This window comes from Polistes fuscatus, unplaced genomic scaffold (assembly GCF_010416935.1).
Source record: "Polistes fuscatus isolate 324 unplaced genomic scaffold, CU_Pfus_HIC Scaffold4, whole genome shotgun sequence".
NCBI lineage: Eukaryota > Metazoa > Arthropoda > Insecta > Hymenoptera > Vespidae > Polistes > Polistes fuscatus.
This window is the reverse complement of record NW_025113118.1, coordinates 4,197,411-4,219,930: the sequence shown is the minus strand read 5'-3', so window position 1 is coordinate 4,219,930 and position 22,520 is coordinate 4,197,411. Positions and strand designations below refer to the sequence as shown.

Below are 22,520 nucleotides of genomic sequence, written 5' to 3'. Positions count from 1 at the left end.
AGGGAATTCTGGGGAAGGAGTAGGATTTAAAGAGGTGGAGGTTGAGGGGGGAGGTGGTAGTGGTACGTGCATGGTATCTCTCTCTCTCTCTCTCTCTCTCTCTCTCTCTTTTTCTCTTTTTCTCTTTCTTTCTCTTCCGAGTGCATCGGCTTGGGTCAAATCGATCGGTTCTCTCGTTCTTTTACTCATTCTTTCTGTTTCTTTATTTCTTTTTACCCGACTTACTACGTCCTCTGGACTCGTCTGGGGAAAAAAACCGGTTTCTTTCAAACTGATGAAACATTAATGCCAGCGGTTCTCCATATACCCCTTATCCATTTATGTATCTATCTATTTATCTATTTATCTCTATCAATTCATTTATCTTTCGTAGAAAGTATTTTACAACGAGTGCCACGATGATCACCACTAAAATTATAGGAAATTTCCAACGGGTCCTTCTATTAACGCGAGCTCGCTAGCTGTCTTGTTTCGAAACTGATGACAAATTTCAAAGATTCCCTCCCCCTCCTCCCCGCCCCCTCGTCCTTCGGGAAATGATTAGTCCGTAATTAGAAAAATATTCGTTTGTGGTTCTATGGTATTATTATCATCATCATCATCATCATCATCATCATCATAATCGCGATGTTGATCGATTGGATACAAAGTAGGAGGAAATTATTAGACATTAAATTTTTCTTACACTTGTTAATAACAACAATAATAATAATAATAACGATGATGATGATGTTGATGATTGCATGAATGTAACACTTCAGGAACGTGGATCAAATTTTTGTTTCTATAATCATTGATGGTTCTTTGACCAAAAGTATAATTTCAGATTTCGTATAATTTGTATTCAATACTCGTATTATCATTTTTTATTAAATATACGATTTTTCATAATTCTAACGCATTGTGAAAATAATAGTTATTTTTAACTAGATTTAATATTTTATGCACTCGGCTAATATACACGTATTGTTGTATATATATAATACATAAGAATTTGATCGTAATCTTTAAACGAGTGTCCCTATAAACAAGAAAGAGAGAGACCCAAGATCAAAGACTCTAGATTATAAACGTAATCGATCATTCCGAGCCTTGACCTCTTTTAACCACATGAAGCAGCACATGATGCTGTGTCCTCGAGAATGTATAGCCTGACAAAATTCCATTCTCTCTTACTCACTCTCTTTCTCCCTAACTCTCTTTCTCTCTTTGTTATTTCTGCCATTAAAAAAAAAAACAAAAAACAAAACGTCTAAACATTTCATAGATTATAAAACAATACCATTATGGGTATATAGATATTTTTATATAGGATCTTTAAGTATGAAATTTGTTAGAGAAGGCAGAATTGATGATAAGACACACATTCGAAATTTCATACTTATCGACCCTAATTTATATACACATTAATATGTATATTAAATTTATTATATTTATATACATATTAAATATTTATTTAAATATTTTTTTACTTCTATATACCAAGATATATATATATATACATTAGAAATTTTAAATATCTTAAATAAATTTACAATTTATTATATTTTTTTAATTCAGAGATATAATTTAAATTATATTATATATATAATAATTTATATACAATAAATAGAATAATATATTATATCTATATAAATATATCTATTTATAGAATAATAAATATATCTATTTATTTATCTATTTTATTTCTTTTTTAATTTTTTTTAATTTTATACTTCGCGAGGGGGGTTTATTATTTTTCCAACGATTGTCATACGCAATTAAACGTAACTTGAAATAAACATTTTTATATATTTTTATATTTTTTTTTTATTTTTACCAGTTAAGTTACTCGCATTATTCTTAAGAATAAAAAGAAGAAGAAGAAGAAGAAGAAGAAAGGGGGAATGGTGGTGATTATGGTGGTGATGGTGGTAGTGGTAGTCGGGTCGATAGCGGTCGAGGCACCCTGTATATTCCGTACGCGGCAAAGTTAGTCGAACTAACGGTGCTCCGAAGCGGTTAAGTAACGGGTTGCGCCACGACGATTTGTCGTCGTCTTCTTCTTCATCGTTTTTTTACTTTTATTTCACGCAGTCTTATACGAGAGCGAGAGAGGCTTCTTCTCTTCCACGAATATAATCCTTCTCCCTCACTCATCTAACTCCTCCTCTTCTTCTTTTTTCTTTTTATTTTTCTTGAACCTTCTTTTTCTTTTTCTTCTGGTTGTTGTTCTTCTAGTTGATCATTCGAAGGATAACCAAGCCTAATAAAATTTGCCTTACCACGAAAGATTTCTTTCTTCCTTTTTATCTTTTTGACGGTATCAACCAATAACAACATTATAAACACAACCAAACCACCCGGTATGTTTCTGTGTATGTGTCTGTAATGGTAACAACACCAGCAACAGCAGTTAGGTTGTTGTTCATCCACAGTATTCTAATCACGACTCGATAAATGGCCCGGAAGTTAACGCACCCAGGGCAACGTGTCATCTACGTCCTCGAATACGAAGAATTCTTTTTCCTCTTTTCCTTCTTCTTCTTATTCTTCTTCTTCTTATTCTTTTATACAGGAGAGTTCTACGACCGATTCGATAAACCGTTCATTCGTTCGTGTGTTCGTTCGTTCGTTCGTTCGTTCGTTCGTTCAGTTTCCTCATCTTTTTCTTAGGTTTTGGATTTTTATTTCTTTTTCTTTTTTTTTACTTATCACAAATTTGTTCTTCTTTTTTTTAAAATGTATATATGTATATATTTATGCACGGTGTGTGCACACGGTTAGGTTTCGTTCGGTTAGTTTTATCGTTCTCATGTTAAAAAATTATTTATTCGAGAAACGTCGACGCCAACTTAAGGAGGAAGAAAGGCGGCTAGCGAAATTTACGTAATATCTGCTTCGTATATCTAAATATCTACTTCGTCGAGGTTCAAGGACGATCATTTCGTTCTTGTTAATCCTATAACATTGTGGTGGGAAAGATTGTACTTTATTTTTTTTCTTCTTTTTTTAATTCAGGTTATCTCTTACCGGCTCGAAAATTAATTTATTATTTTATTATTTATCGTAAGACGTATAAATAATTGAATTCGAATTATTCTATTACGAGGTACAAGATTTTTCTTGTAAATAAAAAAGAAAATTATTATTCTTATCATTTCTTCAAAGATTTTCAAGGAAAAGAAAAAAAAAAGAATTAATCGTTTCGTGATTATTATTCTTATAATATTAAATGAAACAGTTTAATATTAATGAAATGTTAATATTAAATGAAAAAAAGAAATATATATAATAATAACTATTAATACTATTACCAACTAGTATTAATACTATTATTGTTACTAAATATTATACTACTATCATTAATTAATTATTATTGTAACAAATATCGTTTTATTATACTACAATTAATTACTTAATAATTTTCTCTCAACATTATTAGTCCGTAAAAAATAATAATAATTAAAAAAAAAACATAATAAAAAAATAATGAATAATAAATGTGCGAAAAGGGGATAACAAGAGAGATAAAAATGTGATGTTTGAAATGAAGAAGAAGGAAATGTCGTAGTCGGTGGTCAGTTATATATATTATAGTATATATATATTATAGTTGGTTGTCGGAGATACGATTGCATTGAGTTTTGCGAGCATCGAACGACCAAACGATCGCGGATGCGTGTCCTGATTCGACGAGGTAGGTTCGCGACAGTATCTGTTCCATGCCGACGCGTTCCTCGATTTCTCTTCCTGCTTCGAAGTATCTCTCATTGCTGTATTCTCTCCTACTACTACTATTACTATTACTATTACTATTACTATTAATACTACGACTACTACTACTACCATCATTTCTCATCAAGAGAACGTCCAAGCTGAATTTTTGTTTTTTCCTTTCTGCTACGTTTCTAACAACTATCACCAATTACTATTACTAATTACTATTGTTACTGCTGTTGCTGCTACTGTTGCTGCTTCTACTAAATATTATTTATATATACTAATTCATATTATTATTAATACTTCAACACTAACTGCTATTAATATTATTGCAATTTTAATTATTAATACTATTACTAATAAGTATTAATACTATTATTGTTACTAAATATTATAGTATCACTAATTATTATTGCAACAAATATCGTTTTATTATATTACAATTAATTACTATTACAATTAATGTCACATACCATCTACTATTTTATTATTTTTATATCAACAATTATTTTCTATCAAATTATTTTGATGAAATGTCGATTTGAGGGGAATAAAAGAGAGAACGTGTTACAGATTCGAACCAATTTTGTTGCATATAAATGTAAGGATACAAAAAATAAAAACCAAAAAAAATTGCTCGAGGGCCTTCATCGTTTTGAAAGTCAAACGAGCGTGTTCCGATAAGTTCATTGAACTCTCTACCCTAACAAACCCGTTTTCGTGTCGGATTTTTAGTAGCTCACGTGTACACACGTAACGTGTGTTTAACGTATCTTTCTCTTTTTTTTTTCTTCTTCTTCTTCTTTCCCTCCTTCTTCATTTTTCTTTTTCTTTTTCTTTTTTTTTTCTTCTTTTTCTATCTTTCTTCCTCATTCTCGACGAAGTTCCACTTGACTTTTCTCTTTACCTCCTTCGCCATACGTCGTCGTAGTTGTGTCGTAGTACGTACATTCGTATGTATATGCATTTTAAATTGACGGCCGACTTTATTATTATTAGGATTCACCACGAACGTTTACACGCACTTCTTCTTCTTCTACTCTCTCGAAGTCTATCCTAGTACAACATAATGGTTGCCAATAAACGTTCTGTGCTAAATGAGACTACGTCTACGCTTTCCAGTCTTCCTTCTATCCGTCTAAAAGAAAAATCAATATTTGTGTGTGTATATATATATATGTCATTTTAAATTACAATATAATTCTATTTCAAATATAGGTTATTAATTATTTTTTTTCTTTTTTCACTTCAAACAAATATTCCAAGATTATTATAAATATATATAAGGAATTATAATTATAAAAAATTTTTTTAGTATATTAATTTATTATTATTATTATTATTATTAATTATAATATATACAATATTATCATTTTAAATTACAATATAATTCTATTTCAAATATAGATTATTAATTATTTTTTTTCTTTTTTCGCTTCAAAAAAATATTCCAAGATTATTATAAATATATATAAGGAATTATAATTATAAAAAAGTTTTTTAGTATATTAATTTATTATTAATTATAATATATACAATATATAATAAATATAAATATATTCAAAGATTATTATAAATTATATATATAATATTGTTAGGTTTATTAGGAAAATCATTTCGTGTTTTCTACGATAAATATAAACAAATTCGTTCATATTTAAATTTTAAAATTGAAGGTGTTTTAACCCTTTCATTTTGAGCGCCGGATATATGCGGCATCCATGGGAACGTCTGGTCGTAGGGTCCCTAAACATGTCGTATACGGTCGGCATATATGAGAAAAAACTTGCTAGGTACGCGACCTTTTAGTTAATTATTTTTTTGGAAAGAGGGGGTTCTTTTTAATTTTTTACATTTTATTTAATCGTTGCGAACATCACATAATTTTTAATAGTACAATTATTATTTTTAATTATCATGTGTCTGAAGTGTTGTATTGTATGTTCAGAAAAATATATTATACTCTCTGCTGAACCTATTGACAGATGATAATTAAACACGAGATAGATTGTGTGCAAGAAAGAACACTTTTAAATCATCGGGAATTGTTTAATTTGATAAATACAATTTTCCAGTTATTTTTTCTTGTTATTCTGCGACAATTAACATCCAACCCTGGTGCCCTTTATTGTATCGTCATCTTCTTTAACTGCACTTAATAACTACAATTATTCTTAAATACAGTATGTGTGTAAACTATTTGAAATATATTTCTATTTGATTGGAAATATTATTAAATATATACAATTATATTATTATTATTTACTTTAAATACAGATAACTATATTTATCTACATTTCTACAATTTAAAAAAAAAATAAAAATAAAATTAAAACTATTTTGTGTATGCTTCGTAGAAAAGAAGAATTTTGAAACGTTCACACCGTAACGATAACTGCTGCTGCTGGTGGTGTGATGGTAGTGTTAGTGGTGGTGTTTGAAACCTTATGTATTCGATGCTATGACTCATGCATGCTCCTCCTCGTTTGCTTGCTTGCTTGCTTGCTTGCTTGCTTTTAGGGACACGTAACTGAGCCCACCATTCTCACCTACAAAACTATATTCCATCCACATTGTTTTCTCACCCGTTCGAAATCGAGACCCCTATTCTCTTTTTTACATCTTCCCCCTAAACTTTTCTCTCTCTTTCTCTCTCTTTTTGCTCGCAAGAACACCTACCACCCTTCGACCTTTTTCAAAGCTCACTTCACCTCACCCGAACTCTTTTCAAACCCAATCGTCACGATATATTTCTATTGAGATCTCTGCTAAACCATGACGCGATAGGAGGGAGCAGCAACAGCAGCAACAGCAGTTCGACCCATCAATACGATTTAATAATGACTTCTCGTGCCTAACCCCACCCCACCCTCCTCCCTTCCCCTCATCAAGTAGAATTACGCCAATGACCGAATAGCCTGTCGACCTTGTTCGCCTTTAACAGAACTCCATAATGGCGACGGGATCATTCTCATATACATGAGAACCGTTCGCAGACAAGAAAAAAAAGAAATTCAAATCAAACCGATTAATTCTACTCCAACAACTACGAAAATAACAATGTTTCTTTCATTTTATATCGTCAAAACACACTTCGTCGTTAATTACACATTATTTTATTTTCTAATTATAATCTCTTTAATATCTTTTACGGGGTAAATATTTTTTCATTAGAAAACAATTCATATTAATTTGCTTGTAAATAAAAATTTTACAATCCTTTTTTTTTTTTTCTTTTTTTAAAAAGATAATACAAAATTTATTCCCCTTATATCGAGCTAGAATTATAATAAGATAAAAATGATGAAATGTTATATAATAATAAATGTGGTGCCATATTATTGGGGGAAAGAAAGATAAGGATGATATTATTTTATTGATGTGTGTTACTAGAAAGTTATACGGGCCCCCTGTCCCTCATAGAGGAGGGGTTACTAAACAAGACAACAACACTATAAACTAGAACAATTTTTATGATTTATGAGCAATGAATGTATTTTGTCGAGTTAATTCGATTTAACAAACGAACGGTGGTTCATATAAAATATAAATATATATTTCATTATTTTTCTTTTTTTCTGGTCTCGTTCATAAAACGATAGAAGAGAGTACGTTCAACCTGCGCCTTCGAAGATAAATTTGTTTCGTCTAATTAACGTCCATCATGAAGGGAGAGGGGTGGTGGGGACGGGGGCAGAGACGGAGGCCGGTGTAAGAGGAAAAAGAAGAAGGGGTGAGGGGGTGGGGGAGGGTGCGTTCTCGTTGGCGAGAACGTTGTTGTTAACGAACATCGGAAAGAGAGATCTCGAGAGAAAGATCTTCGCGGTTTGCGCGTTAGAATATTCGCCGAGTGTAACCGTGGCCTTGGTTTTAAAGCGCGAGCTGCTTCCGGAAGAGGTTAATACCCGAAACGCATCGCTGCCTTCGGAGGTCTGGATCGTGTCGCTCGGATGCTTCCAACCACCATAATATATAATAATAACAACATATTTATATATTATGTATATACATATATATATATATATATATATATGTATATCTCAATCTCAATCTATGTAAAATTTTATTACATAATATCCAAGATAAGAGTATATATTATATGTGCTACCTTAAAAGATCGAAATTGGATAATGTATCAAGATTCGCATGATCACACTTGATGTGTGTAAATAAAACCAAATATTCGGTCTTTCGCCGAAATAAAACGTATTTGGTATGTGTTGACAATCACCGCGTGAATCTTGACATTATCCAATTTTCGATCTTTCACGGTAACGCATATATACCGTGTCAAATATTTGTATATATATATATTTTTTATGAATTAAAAAAATTAGATCAAAGTTGATCGATCGAAAGATGATCTGACTCTGGGGGTGGCGGTGGTGGTTATATTCATCATGTAACCGTTACAAAAAACGAATAAAAGAAAGTTTGATGATACGATGACAGAAAGAAGATTGGAAAAGGGCCAGGTATTATAGGAGTTTTCTCTAACAGTTAAAGTCTAGTCTAGGTAGGCGCCACGGTAAATCGGTGGCCGCGTTTGTTGGTCAATTAAAGTCTGGAGCAACAACCGGTACAACGTTGGTATATAGCAGTGTTGTAGAAGGCGAACGCTCCTCGTCGTCGGTGAACGTCCGCAGGGGGTCGTCGACCTAAGCTGCCAAGAGAACGAACGAACGAACGAACGAACGAACCAACTTCACCGTCTCCGATTTGTTCTACGTGCCTCTCTTACGTTTTACCCACAGTTCGTCCACTTCGGCAAACTTCGATATTCTTCGTCATTCTTCAGATTCAATTTTACCCGTATCTTCGTTTCGTCCCATTAGCGTTTCGCCTCTCAATAAGAAAACAAAACGAAAAGAAAAAAAAAAGAAAAAAGGAACAACAGAAAACCAAGAACGCGAGGAGAGAACGATTTTAGATCAATTTTCTTCTTCGCTTACGTCCCGTCGTAAATCTTTTCATTACGAATACAGTTACGTTGTTTTGTTGTTTTTATTTACTTATTTATTTATTTATTTATTCATTTGCGGAATCGAGAGAAGTTTGCGAACGAACGATTTTTGAGAATGGGTTTTTATTTTCCCCCTTTTCTTCTTTTTTTGTTGGCAGCAATTGTTTCGCAGTCAGCCGCAAGGTGCAACGCCTCAACAATTACAGTTGCTCCAGCAACAACAGCAGCAACAACAACAGCAACAATATTTGGCTGCATCCCAGGCTCAACAGCAACAACAACAACAACAACAGCAACAACAAAACTTCCCTACGGCACCGTATACCGTTATCAGCGGACAAGAACCATATGTAGGAGCATTGATAGCTGGTGCACCGCCACCAGTGGTACCACAGTATTATGGAGTTGGTCCGTGGGTTTATCCCGCTGGTCTACTACCACAAGCACCTCCGCAAGCTGCAGCCCCACCTCCACCGAGACGACCGCTTACACCTTCCTCGGCAGCGGCTGCTGCAGCTGCGGCTCAGGACACCGCTAATAATTTGGCACAAACGGTAAAACTTGTTTTCCCTTTTCCTTTCTTTTTATTATTTTTTTTTTCAAGATAAGAATGATATAATAATGTTTTATAAAGCATAAACGTACTAGTAAATTCAATCTTTTGATAACATAATGATACTTACGTATGTGCGTGTTCTTTTTATAGGTTCAAGGCCAATACCAAGTTATACCAGCTTACTACGATCAAAATGGATCCATAGTCATGGGCGGCGTACGCGGCCTTAGTTCCGCGGCAACTCCAATGAGATTAGTCAGTCCAGCACCCGTTCTGGTGAACAGAGCTCCTTCACAGCCACCTCCTGGACCACCTGCTCCACCACCACCGAGTCTTTATTCACAGGCGACCCCGACATCCCACAGTAATGCTACGCCTGGTGAATGTTTAGGTAATATTTTCTAACGATAATAAACCTCTCCAACCAATTTACTTCATTCAAATCCAAATCTGAAAACAATCGATTTGTCTAGTTTACTATTTCTATTATGATTTTATGTCAATTGTGCATGTGTATATTTTGTAAAGTTTTTCAATGGTTCTGAAGTTATATTTGTAAATTTTGATTGTAACTATGTTAACGTCTTATATCCATCAATCATATTGCATTTTGTATATTAATCATATTTGTGCGTTTTGTTAACAATTTTCTTACTAAAGTACAACCAAGTAATATATATATATATATAAATAAATTATAAAAAAAAATATTATGATATAATATAATATAATAAATATTATATTATTTTTTTTTTTTAATATTATGGAATCGAGCATGCCTCCTTTCCAAATAAAGTAAACATTCGTGAGGAAGTTGATCGAAGGATCTTGGATAGTTCAATGGTTGAAGCAGTCATCTGTAAAGCAGAGGAACCAGAGTTCGAATCCAGTCACAACCTAAGGACACAATTTGTTCACGAATCCCACATTATTTATCTATATATATATATATATATATTTATGTATTTATATGTAAATCATCATAACCGTAAAACAAAGAAGATCAGCGTCATACATGTGCATGGTTTGTAGGGATGTATATCGGATTAGGCTTCTTTTAGATGGTATATGGTTTGTAACAAAGGCCAAAATCTCATTGATAACTAAGAGCATTGTGTGGGTTTGGGGCTTTCGGTGCAGGTCTGGCAGCGTGCAGTGCAGCAGCAGTCGTTGCACAAGCTCAGGCAGTTGCCGTACAACAGGCACAACAAGGATCAGGACTTGCCGCAGGTCTAGCAGCTTTGGGATATGGAGGTTCTCCTCTTGGAGGATTGGGCTCACCTGCCCAACTTCAAACTACAGGTACACAACGAATTTCATCGTGTTTTGCTTTTTCTTCTCAGTCTTATTATTATTATTATTATTATTATTATTATTATTATTATAATTAACTCTTGTCAACTGTAACTATGTTATACCCAATTGTCTTATTTATGTACATAATTTACTAAACGTGTTCCTCCGCATGCTTTTTAGTTTATCGTCCTTTATAATGTTTCATCTTGTTTTGTTATAAAATATTCATTTTTTTTTCTTTTTTCTCCTTTTTTTATTGAACATATGATCGTTTCTCGTTAATTATTTTATAAAGATAGTTATAACGGTTCACAAAACACTTTTTCTCATCCTTTTATATAGGACGTTGTTTTTATTTCAATTCGTTTTGCTTTCTTCATAAGTGAACATTGTCTGTGCAGGTTTAGGACTTGGAGCATCTTCGACAGGAAGAAGGGATTCTTTTGACAGAAATACTTCGGCATTCAGTCCAAGTTTGGAATACAGTCGAGCGAAATGGCCACAAAGTTATGGAGCACTTGGTAATTATTTTTATTTTATAAATTTACACTTGTGTGTACATAAGGGGAGACTTGGTTAAAAAGATAAAATACTTATTGGTTATCTTGAATTTTTTCTTGAAAGATACAATTATGTGCAATTACGTGCTCTTTAGATATGCAGATTATTGAAATAGAATTACGACAATATTAAATTTTGTATGCAACGAGCAATAATTGTGTTCTATACAATTTGCAAATAATTTGTTTAGGTACAGTAACAGCTTCTCCGAGTCCCCTGGGATTATCCGTGACTCCACCACCAATTTTGGGAGGATCTTTGGGCGGACTTGTAGGAGGTGCGAATCGAGTATCAGCTGCTCCAGGTGCCGAAGGCAAATTTCGTGGAAGCACTGTACCAGCATTGACAGCTAATGGTGTCTTTGGTTCGAGCAGTTCACTTTTTCCCAATTTAGTCGGTAAAGCTGGTCGTACTGGAACTACGAATATTGGTGACAAAAATACTAGTGGTCGATCTCGTCTTTTGGAAGATTTCAGAAATAATCGGTTATTATAATTCTTTTTCTTCTTCTTCTTCTTCTTCTTCTTCTTCTTTTTTTTTTAATGAAACTAGTGAAAGATACTAAATTCCAAGCTGAATCTTCTTCTTCTTCTTCTTGCAGATTCCCGAGTCTTCAGTTACGTGATTTGGTTAATCATATCGTTGAATTCAGCCAAGATCAACACGGTTCACGTTTCATTCAACAAAAATTAGAACGTGCTTCTGCTAACGAGAAACATCTTGTATTTCAAGAGATACTTGCATCAGCTTATTCTCTTATGACAGACGTTTTTGGAAATTATGTTATACAAAAGTTCTTTGAATTTGGCACGCCTGAACAGAAATCTACTCTAGCTCAAAAGGTATAATTATTATATTTTAATTAATGTTTATTCGTTTTCTATTTTTTTATTGAAACTAAATTTATATATATATTATTAATAAAATACAGGTTCGAGGCCATGTGTTACCATTGGCACTACAGATGTATGGTTGCAGAGTAATACAAAAAGCTTTAGAATCTATTGGGCCGGAACAGCAACAAGAAATCGTTCGAGAATTGGATGGTCATGTATTGAAATGCGTGAAAGATCAAAATGGAAATCACGTTGTTCAAAAATGTATCGAATGCGTCGAACCACGAGCATTGCAGTTCGTTATCGGTGCATTCAACGGACAAGTTTATTCTCTGAGTACTCATCCATACGGATGTAGAGTAATTCAACGTATATTGGAACACTGCACTGCGGAACAAACGCAAGGGATTTTACAAGAATTGCATGCTGCTACAGATCAGCTTATTCAAGATCAGTATGGTAATTACGTCATCCAACACGTATTAGGTAAGTGAAAAATAATCGATCCACAACTACCTTCTAATCTCTAATTTCTATTCATAATTTTGATATTACACAATTAAATTATTATTTGATCAATTATATTTTTCTATATCCTTAGAACACGGCAAGCCAGAAGATAAAACACAATTGATTAGCAGCGTTAGGGGTAAAGTACTCGCCCTATCTCAACACAAATTTGCAAGCAATGTGGTTGAAAAATGTGTTACCCATGCTACGAGACAAGAACGCGCTGTACTCATAGAAGAAGTATGCGGCTTCAATGACAAGTAAGTTCATTAGTGAATCTTTATTTTTTTCTATTTTATATATTAAATTAATAAATACATCGACGCGAGAGCCATTTTCTTTTCTACTTACATTTCCGATAAATAGTAATAATTAAAAAGAAAAGAAAAAAATAGTTTTTTTGTTCAAAATAACAAAATAAAACAATGTGTAAAATACAAAGATTAAGAACATTCGCTGTCCCCTCCATAAAGTTAAATCTTCACTGGGAGCTCGCGACATGTAATTAATAGTATATGATGGGTGTAACAGTTGATCGTAATTTATTTTTGTTTGTTCTGCAATATTAGTGCGCTTAACGTCATGATGAAAGATCAATACGCAAATTACGTGGTACAGAAGATGATCGACGTAGCCGAACCTGCGCAACGTAAAGTGTTGATGCACAAGATTCGCCCACACTTAGGAAGTCTCCGCAAGTATACGTATGGCAAACATATAATCGTTAAATTAGAGAAATTCTTCATGAAGACGGCATCCGCGATTGGTGTATCGACGCCAGCTGGTGCCTCTAATAACGGTGGAGATCTTGGACCTATAGGACCTCCAGCATCCGCTGCTGGTACTGTTTCCACACCGGCGCAACAACCTACGCAGGTTTTATAAGCGCACGATATTCAAAACTCTCTTCTCCCGCCTCCCAAAAATCACCAACACCACCACCACCACCGCCAACAATCAACAACCACCATCACCACCACCAAATAAGCTGAAATTTTCACATGCCCCCCGACACCATAATTTACCGTAACATCGACTAGGACTCGTTCTACATCATCCGTTTTACTACGTCATCGTATTTTACGCATTTCGAGAGTTACGTTATGATTATATCTTTCTTCAAGTATAAGAAAGAAAGAAACAAAGAAAGAAAGAAAGAAAGAAGGAAAGAAAAAGAATATGAAAAAAAATAATATCTAGAATTTAGCATGTTCGCAAGCTATAGTATCTAAAAGAAAAAAGGAAAGAGAGAGACAGAGATAGAGAGAGATATGGTTGTTTATCATTTCTTGCAGCTTTATTGAACATTAGTTGTTTGTACAGATTTTTCTCGAATAACTTTATTGATATAAACGAGAATCATGGCACGATATACATATATATATATATACATATATATATATATTTATATGTATATATATGTATTTTTTTTCCTTCGTTTTTTTCTTCATTAAAAAATAAGTGTTCTTCGAATGAAAAAAGTAAGATAGGTAGATAGAATGGAAAAAAGAACACGCAGATTCTTAGATTTGGTGGTTAGAAAGAAAGAAAGTAAAAGTAAGAACGAAAGAAAGAAAAATGGTGTAGTAGTGCATTTTTTCTATCGTTACACATTATTACAAAAAGAAAATGAGGAATGATGATGATGATATATTCGTCGAGAGTTTGATGTGTATTCATTGAATTATTGTATTCAAATATCGTAAAGAGTTTAGCATTATATTATGACATTCGTCAATGATTTTTCGTGTGTGAGAAGAAGCAAACGATAAGCTATTAAAAGCATGTCGCATATATTTACATAATTATGTATATGTAAATATATATATATATAATACACAAGTAACATCATGATTAGAAAGGAGATTTAAAAGAAATCGTGGCGGCTAAGAGATTAATACGAATGATGTATTGACATATATAAAATGTGTAAAGATCAACGATATGAAACGATTAAATAATCTCACATAAATAATATGATTATAAAGATCGAAAGCGTTTACGACAGATTTTTGTAGATGAGTTTTAAGCAACTCTGCTAAAAATGCGTCTTTAGAGCTAAAAAAAACGATAGAGATTGAGAGAGAGAGAGAGAGAGAGAGAGAGAGAGGGAGAAAGAAAAAGTATAAGATAGACAGATGATGAGGTAGAGATAAACTTCGACGATGAATACAAAAGAAAAGACCTGAGAGATAAAGAAACGATCATTTGAATATTCGCGCCAATATTTTAGATCAATATAAAAAAAAGTGCGCTTATACGAAAGAGAGAGAGAGAGAGAGAGAGAGATAGAAAGAGAACGATTCGAAGCTAGTAGTAGTTGTGTGTGTCGGCTATGGTATGAAAAAACTTATCATCGAAAATACTAAAAGGGTAAGAAAGAAAGAAGGAAGGAAAAAAAGAAAAAAAAAGAAAGAAAGAAAAAGAGAGGCAAAAAGAAAGAAGGAGAGAAAGGAAAAACAAGTTAGTTAGAGGAATCGCGAATGAGGTATTAAAAGAATAAAAAAGAAAAAAAAAACTAATAGGACGTTTTTAGGAGTCAGCTAGCATAGTTCGTTAGTGTGCTGTATGCATTTATATTCGTATTGCACGCGAAAGAGAGAGAAAGATAAAGATAATGAGAGAGAGAGAGAGAAAGAAAGAAGGCGCGCGCGCGCGCAAGCAAGCAAGCGCGAGGACTACAAAAGCAAAGCATATGCTCGCGTTAAATATACATAAGCAGCATAATTAATCTTCTTTAATAACACTGTCGTCGCGAGAATAATACGCGAATTAACCAATCAACAACAACATCGTATAAAACAAAAATAATAAGTATATAATATAAAATATAAAAAAAGTTAATAATAAATAACAAACGTTCGACAAAGTTTGTATTGCGAACGAACGGTAGTCCGAACACACGGTTTTGTTTTCCTCTTTTATTTTTATATTTTCTTTGGTTTTGTTTTTTTTTTTTCTTCTAATTCTACTTCTTCATCATCTTCTTCATCTTTTTCTTCTTCTTCTTTTTTTCTTTTTCTTCTTCTTTTCTCTCTTATTGTTTCCGTTTCGCGATAGAGAAATATATTTTACTCGATGATCAAATCACATCACATCACATCACAGCGCACGAATTTTCAAACTAAATCATCTATGTTGAACGTAAAAAGGGGGATAGTAAGATTTTTTAAAAGAATCGAGAGAGAAAGAGAGAAAGATTATAGTTTAGGAGATATAATACAGGTGTATCCTTTATATCTAATCGTAAGAATAGAGTTGTTAAGTTTGACATTAGAATTTGAAGTTAAAACACGAAACTAATCTCGATCGAATGAATGACTAATTAATTAAAGCCACCCAAATTTGACATTTGACCTCGACTGCTAAATGATGATCTGCCCCCTGATTGCTTCGAACGTTCGTATTAAAAAAAAAAGAAAAAAAAAGAAAAAAAAATGAAACAAAGAAAAAAAATTAAAAAATGTTTTTATACAAAAGGTAATGCCAGAAATTATTTAAAAAAAAAAAAAAAAAGAACAACTTCTTCAATCGCTCGTTTTAACCATCGTGACAAATTTCGAAAGGCGAACGGAAAGATACGATTATATATTAGTGTTATTATTATTATTATTATTTTCTAATTTTGCTTTTTCTTCTTCTTCTTCTTCTTCTTCTTTTGCCCCCTTCTCTTTTTTCATTTTTCTTTGTTTTTTTTTGTTTTTGTATTTTTTCACTTCTAGTTATATATATATATATGCATATGCATACATACATGTATATATATGTTTCTTTCTTCCTTTGTATTTTTTTTTTCTTTTTTTTAAAAATATGATTATTAATAAGTTTTTTCCTCTCTCTTTTTTAATACGTGTGTGTGATTTACTTAGAAAAGAGAAACAGAGAGGCATTAATAAGGAGAAAAACAACCCAACTAAAGTGTCGACACTATATATATATATATATAATATACACACACATAACACACACATATATATATATATTCTCCTTTTTTTTTTCGTTTACATTCGTTGCCCTAGAATAGTAGTAAAAGACGGGCGCTATTGTTTATTTTTTCTTTCTTAATGATATATATATATATATATACTTTTTTTCTTTTTTATTCTATCTCACATCCACATCAACGCTCCCCCCAATTCCCTTTTTATCCACCTTCGAAAATTCCTCTTCCTTCGATCCCCCACCCCCCATTTTTCCCTCGAATTTTGTAAATTGTGATATAATAAACAAATGTGTATAGATACGACGTGACATCTTGATAAACGCTAGTACGCGTAAATTTAAAGAAAAAAAAAAGGAAAAAAAAAAGAAGAAAAACAAAACAAACAAAAACGGATATTTTGTTTCACACGGGAATTCCCCCTTTTTTAACGGACTCTGTGAATATATATATTGTGTATTATAATAATTACTAATTATATTAAATTTAAATATGGTTTACGTTCTAATATGCTGCTGCTGCTGCTACTCCTCCTTCTCCTCTTCCTCCTCCTTTAATCCTCCTTCCTGTGGTCCATTTTTTTTTATATATCTAAACTTATATTATAGAAATTACTAAACCCCCTCCCACCTATTCCTCCTTCACTTTCTCTCAAATTGTAATATACAAATATTTTTGACAAAAGACTAAGTGCTAGGAAAAAGAAAAGAAAAGAAAAGAAAATTCCCTTTCTCCTCGCTCTATTTCTTCACCTCTTATTCCTACAACCAGTCTCAACCCCTTACCCTCACCCCTATCCCACCCTTATTTCTTCTCTCATCCCATTTATCCGTCCTTTCCTATTTTGTTCGATAATCGCAGCGTTTAACGGTAATCTTTGAACGTAACTGAAAACTTATTGTACATTGTATAAACGATATAACCGCGTTCATTAAAACAAACAAATAAGCAAGAAAGCAAGCAAGCAAGCAACATGCTAGTATCAATCATGCAAACAAAATGAAAAAGGTCAGAAAAAGTAATGTGCACAAGATGAAAGATATAAAAAAAGAAAAGAAGAAGGTGTGTTGTATGATAGGATTATTTTTGCGCCATCCCACCCCTTCCCTCCCTTACACTCTTATTTTTTTTCTCAAAACACCCCCCCCCTACCCCCTATCCGACACCGTCACTCTTTATTATTCTCCATGCATTATTAACCGGCGCATTGATTATATTATACATTTTTTGTTCTTTGTATTATATTATTAATATTGACTATATATTATGTATGAAGTATAAAAGAAAAACACAACGCGACGGTTGGAAATACGAGTACGCCTCTCTCAGCTATTTTCAATCGCGTTAACTATTATGAACCCTACATTACATTCGAGATTTTATAATAGAAAATAATAATGATGATATGATGATTATAATTATGATTATGATTATGATTATGATTATAATTATGATTATGATTATGATTATGATTATGATTATAATTATGACGATGGTAAATAGTAATGATGATGCTTATAATGATAACGATAATAATAATATTAATATTCAATTAATATTCAAATTATCGTTATATAATAATATTAATATTAATACTAATAATAATAATAACTATATGTGTATGAAGAAAAAAAGAAAATGTCTTAAAATAATTCTTCTTCTTATATAGTGTCTTTTTTGTGTTTTGTGTTTTTACTTTCTTATCTTATCTTATCATATCTTATCTTGTATTTTCTTTATTAATATATTTTGCTATATTATTCTACTTTTTGGCTATAATTATCGGCATTTAATTCTAACTTTCGTTTAAGATTTTTTTTTCTCTTATTTTTTATTTTTAATTTTAATTTTAATTCTTTTTTTTTTATACTTTAAAAGAGACAAATGAAGTAAAAACAAGAAAATATTGAAAAGTCAATCATACACAGTGTAGATTATACAAATTGTAAACAATCTAATAAAAATGACGCTGATCTTTTCATTGTATCTAATGAGAAAATTTATAGAAATATAAATAAATAATACTTTGGTTTTTTCTCTTTTTTTTTTTTTTTTTTTCAAATTCCAATTGTATGTGGCTTTTGATGTCGTGTTTTTGGGAATGGAGGGGGAAAAATTTTGTTTCGTTGCGAAACGAATCTGTGGAAAATCAGAAAAAAAAAATATTCATTTCGAGATAGTACTTGGGATCATCAAATACTTGTTTTTTTTTTTAATGTTCTTTTTTAATTTCTTTAAAAAGTATGTATAAGACAATTTTAGACGTTATAAATAAAATAAAATAATAGACAGGATAACGGATCGCGTTTTTGTATTTAAATCGACGATGTTGGCAACATTGATTCGTACAATGTACATATATTAATATATTCCATTAAACGTAGGCGTGATATTTTTCATTAAACAAATGACTGAAAGCAACTTTTTAGAGAGAGATCGCGAGGGTATGCGATATAAATAAAATATTGTATAAAAAAGGGTAAATAATTAAATACGAGTCGAGAACGGGGAGAAATGATGATGAAAGAACGTGAGAACCAACGTAAAGAATAATGGTGGAAAAATATCGCAGCTTTCTTTGTAAAATATTGTAAATAACGCGATTTATTAACGAAAAATTGACAAATTCTTAGATATTCCTTCTTAACCTCTCTCTCTCTCTCTCTTTCCCCCCCTTTTCCTAAGTCTATCGCTTCTCCCAATCATCATCCACATCTTCTCTCCACCCCCTTCGGATAGGAGTCGAGAATTAATAATTCTAATGTTTGCACGCATCGTCGCGATCGCCAGTTATCGAGAAAAAAAGAAGAAAAAGAAAAATTAGAGGATGAAAATTGAAATTTTACGAAAAAAAAAAAATGACGATAAAGCCACATACGATTTTTAATTATGTTTGTTTAACATATATACAAATTATTATGTTTATCTATTACAAAAATGTGTAAAAGAAAAAGAAACAAAAAATAATAATGGTTGATTTTTGAAAATCGCTGAGAGAACGTGGGGTCTCGGATTCCCCGCGGTTAAGCTAATTAAAAATGTTATAATAATTCGTAACGAACGTATTTTTTTCGCCATGAGAAAAGTTACCAAAATGAAAACTCTAAATAGCAACAAAAATAATAATAATCATGATGATAAAAAAGAAATTAATAAAAAAAAAGCCGGTCAAACAACAAGAACATTCCAACTGCCACTTGTACACCTACCCCCCCAAACCTCAACAGCAACCCCCCACCCCCTCTTTTTCTCGAATCGACAGGAGAGACTCTTCTCGCCGTTTGAAAGAAAGAAAGAAAGAAAGAAATAAATAAATAAAGAAAGAAGGAAAGAAACACAAAGTGAAATAAGAAAAAAAAAGGAAAATGCGTTAGGAAGGAAGGAAGGATGTGATGAACATTATATAAATAATAATGAATACGTATATAAAAAAAAATACTGCGTGGGAATAGGGAAAACAAAACAAAACAAAACAAACAAACAAAAAAGTAAATTTGTAATAATATTTTAAGGAATGGCGATATAAAGTTCCTTCGTCTGTGTAAATCGCGCGCTTCATCTGTAAATTAAAAAACGAATATTAATACACGCCTCTCATCTGTAATAGAAATCCATCGATCACCTGTCGCGAACTGCGAAATGCGGAAAGCAGCAGAAATATAAATTTTAAGCGAAAATAATAGTTGTTTACGAGAGAAAACGAAAATAGGAAAACAAAAATTATTAACTGACATCAAAGAAGAAAAAAAAAAACCAATGCGAAAGTTGAATTGTACTAAATCTCTCATGTCTTATCGACTATAACGTTCTCGTATATATAATTATCATTATTATATTATATTGATTCATTATTATTAATTATTATTATTCTTATATTACAATTACTCTTATTATTATTACTATTATTATTATTACTATTATTATTATTATTATTATTATTATTATTATTATTATTATTATTATTAATATCGTTTGATTAACGTCCCAATTGTTCTCATATTGATTATTCATTATCGCTCTTACTAATCGTTAGATTATTACGAGACACGAACACGTATATATATATATATATATACAACCAAACATTAAAAACTGCAACATATATACATACACACGAACCATCTTTATATATAAAATATATATATATATAAAATATACATATAAGCACGTAAGAAGGAAAAAAAAAGAAATTTCACCACATACAAAACAACGTTATACATACGATATAGAAATATTGTGTAGTTATATATAATTTCTGTCATTTCTATTTGGCTATCAAAACCTTTCGCGCATCACTTCTAGCCCCGCCCCTTCCCCCTCTACCACCTAACTCCTCCAATCACGCGTAAAACTCCCCACCCTTTCTCTATTCCCATTACCGCCATTATTGTACGCGATTGGTAAACTTTTTTCGTATATCTTTAGTCTAAATGTTTAATGGTAGGTTTAAATCTAATTGATATAATTATCGTTCTTATATTATATATTAATCTACTTAAGCTCAAGAAAAGGATAGTTCTTAAATCCAATAATTTTTTGATTATAAATAGTGTAAATTTTTTATATAGAGTGGAAAATGGTAAATATTATTGGTGGCACAGAGAGAGACACACACACACTACGCTAGACACTATACAACACATACACATATATATACACACATGACGACAAACACGCGACAAACGTAAAGCGCGCGCTTGCCCAATTGAGAATTTAAAAATAAACGAAACAAGAAAAAAAATAATATGCTACGAGCGATCCATGTATAAAAAGAAAAAAAACAACCAACAACAACAACAAAAAAGGAAAGATTAAACATTACTCGGAGAAAGAAAAAAAAAACAACCAAAATTGAAAAATGAAATTAAAATCTTATTTTCAATTTTTTTTTCTTCTTCTTTTTAATTGTATTGTATGTATGTATGTATGTATTATTATATATTATTATAATTATTATTAATATTATTATTATTATCATTATTACTCTATTATTAGTATTATTAGTATTATTATTTTCTTACGTCGTCTTCTTCGTCGGTCGTCGTCGTCGTCATCGTCAGCGTCGTCATCGTCATCGTCGTTGCCGTCGTCAGCGTTGCCGTCGTCAGCGTTGTCGTCGTCGTTGTCGTCGTCGTCGTCGTCGTCGTCGTCGTCGTCGTCGTCGTTATCATTATGTGTGTTTTGTATTTTTTTTTTTTTTTTCATTTTTTTTATTATTTCTTATTTTTTACATTATCATTTCGCGTTTATTTCTTCTTCTCCTTCTTCTTCCGATTTTTCGTGTTTATTTTTTCCTATAAACAAAAAAGAAGTAATTAGTTCGTTGGTTTCTCCCACACCCCCGCCCCACCCCCTTTAATAATTAGCATCGTAGGACAAATCGCCGTAAATTTTTGCTTCGTTGTTAAAGCTCGAGGAAAAGGGTTAGTGGGGAGTGAAAAAGGGTGAGGAGGTGGGTGGTGGCGGTTTTGTAACAAAAACATAAACAGGAAAGAAGAACAAACATAATTGAGACGTGGTTGTGTCGTCGCGCTTCGGTCCCACCCCACCCCACCCCACCTCATTACCTTACCTCACCTCGCCGCACAACCTAACAAATATTTTCTTTAGAAAAATTTATTAACGCGTAAGGTAGAAAGGAAAGAAATGATGTTTAATGCTGCGTTAATTGCACTAATCTCAACGGGGTGGGAAATATGTTTAAAAAGTTAATATTGTTTTTGCGTGTTTAGGTTGAATAGTAGGATGATTTGTACTACGGAGGCATGATTAGTGAGAGGTAAAAATTATTATCGCGTTTGAGGGGAAAAAAAGAAATAAGATAACACGACCGTCTTTGAATTTTTGTTATTAACTTGTTCATATTGTTTATTTCCTTTTTATAGTTTTTTTCCTATTTTTATATTGTTTTTTTTTTTAAATAAGAAACAAATCAACACAATCAATTGATTCTTTAAATATATATATATATATATTTAAAGAATGAAAGAGAAATAAAACGCAGAGTCCGTGTCGTGAAATCGATTTTTTTTTCCCTTAAAAAAAGAAAAAAAAGAAAAGAGAAAGGAAGAAATTAGAAAAAAGGAAATCAACGCTCGCGGATATAAATAATTTACCCTCTTTCTCTCTCCTTCCCTTTTTTGAAAGAAACAAAAA

General features: G+C 32.0%; 1 protein-coding gene across 2 annotated transcripts in view; it reads left to right on the top strand.

Moving 5' to 3' along the window:
• The window catches only part of LOC122521309 (pumilio homolog 2), a 60,795-nt gene extending 47,137 nt beyond the window's left edge, over window positions 1-13,658 (top strand). Inside the window, exons 10-18 of one of the 2 annotated variants that reach the window (XM_043641915.1) lie at window positions 8,824-9,219; window positions 9,372-9,612; window positions 10,362-10,523; window positions 10,919-11,038; window positions 11,269-11,563; window positions 11,680-11,920; window positions 12,010-12,400; window positions 12,516-12,684; window positions 12,994-13,658. In XM_043641915.1, coding sequence (XP_043497850.1) covers window positions 8,824-9,219; window positions 9,372-9,612; window positions 10,362-10,523; window positions 10,919-11,038; window positions 11,269-11,563; window positions 11,680-11,920; window positions 12,010-12,400; window positions 12,516-12,684; window positions 12,994-13,309 — 2,331 coding nt within the window. In that variant the 3' untranslated portion in view covers window positions 13,310-13,658. The remainder of the gene's footprint in view (window positions 1-8,823; window positions 9,220-9,371; window positions 9,613-10,361; window positions 10,524-10,918; window positions 11,039-11,268; window positions 11,564-11,679; window positions 11,921-12,009; window positions 12,401-12,515; window positions 12,685-12,993) is intronic. The other variant, XM_043641916.1, reaches the window with a different exon arrangement.
• The last annotated feature ends 8,862 nt before the right edge of the window (window positions 13,659-22,520 follow it).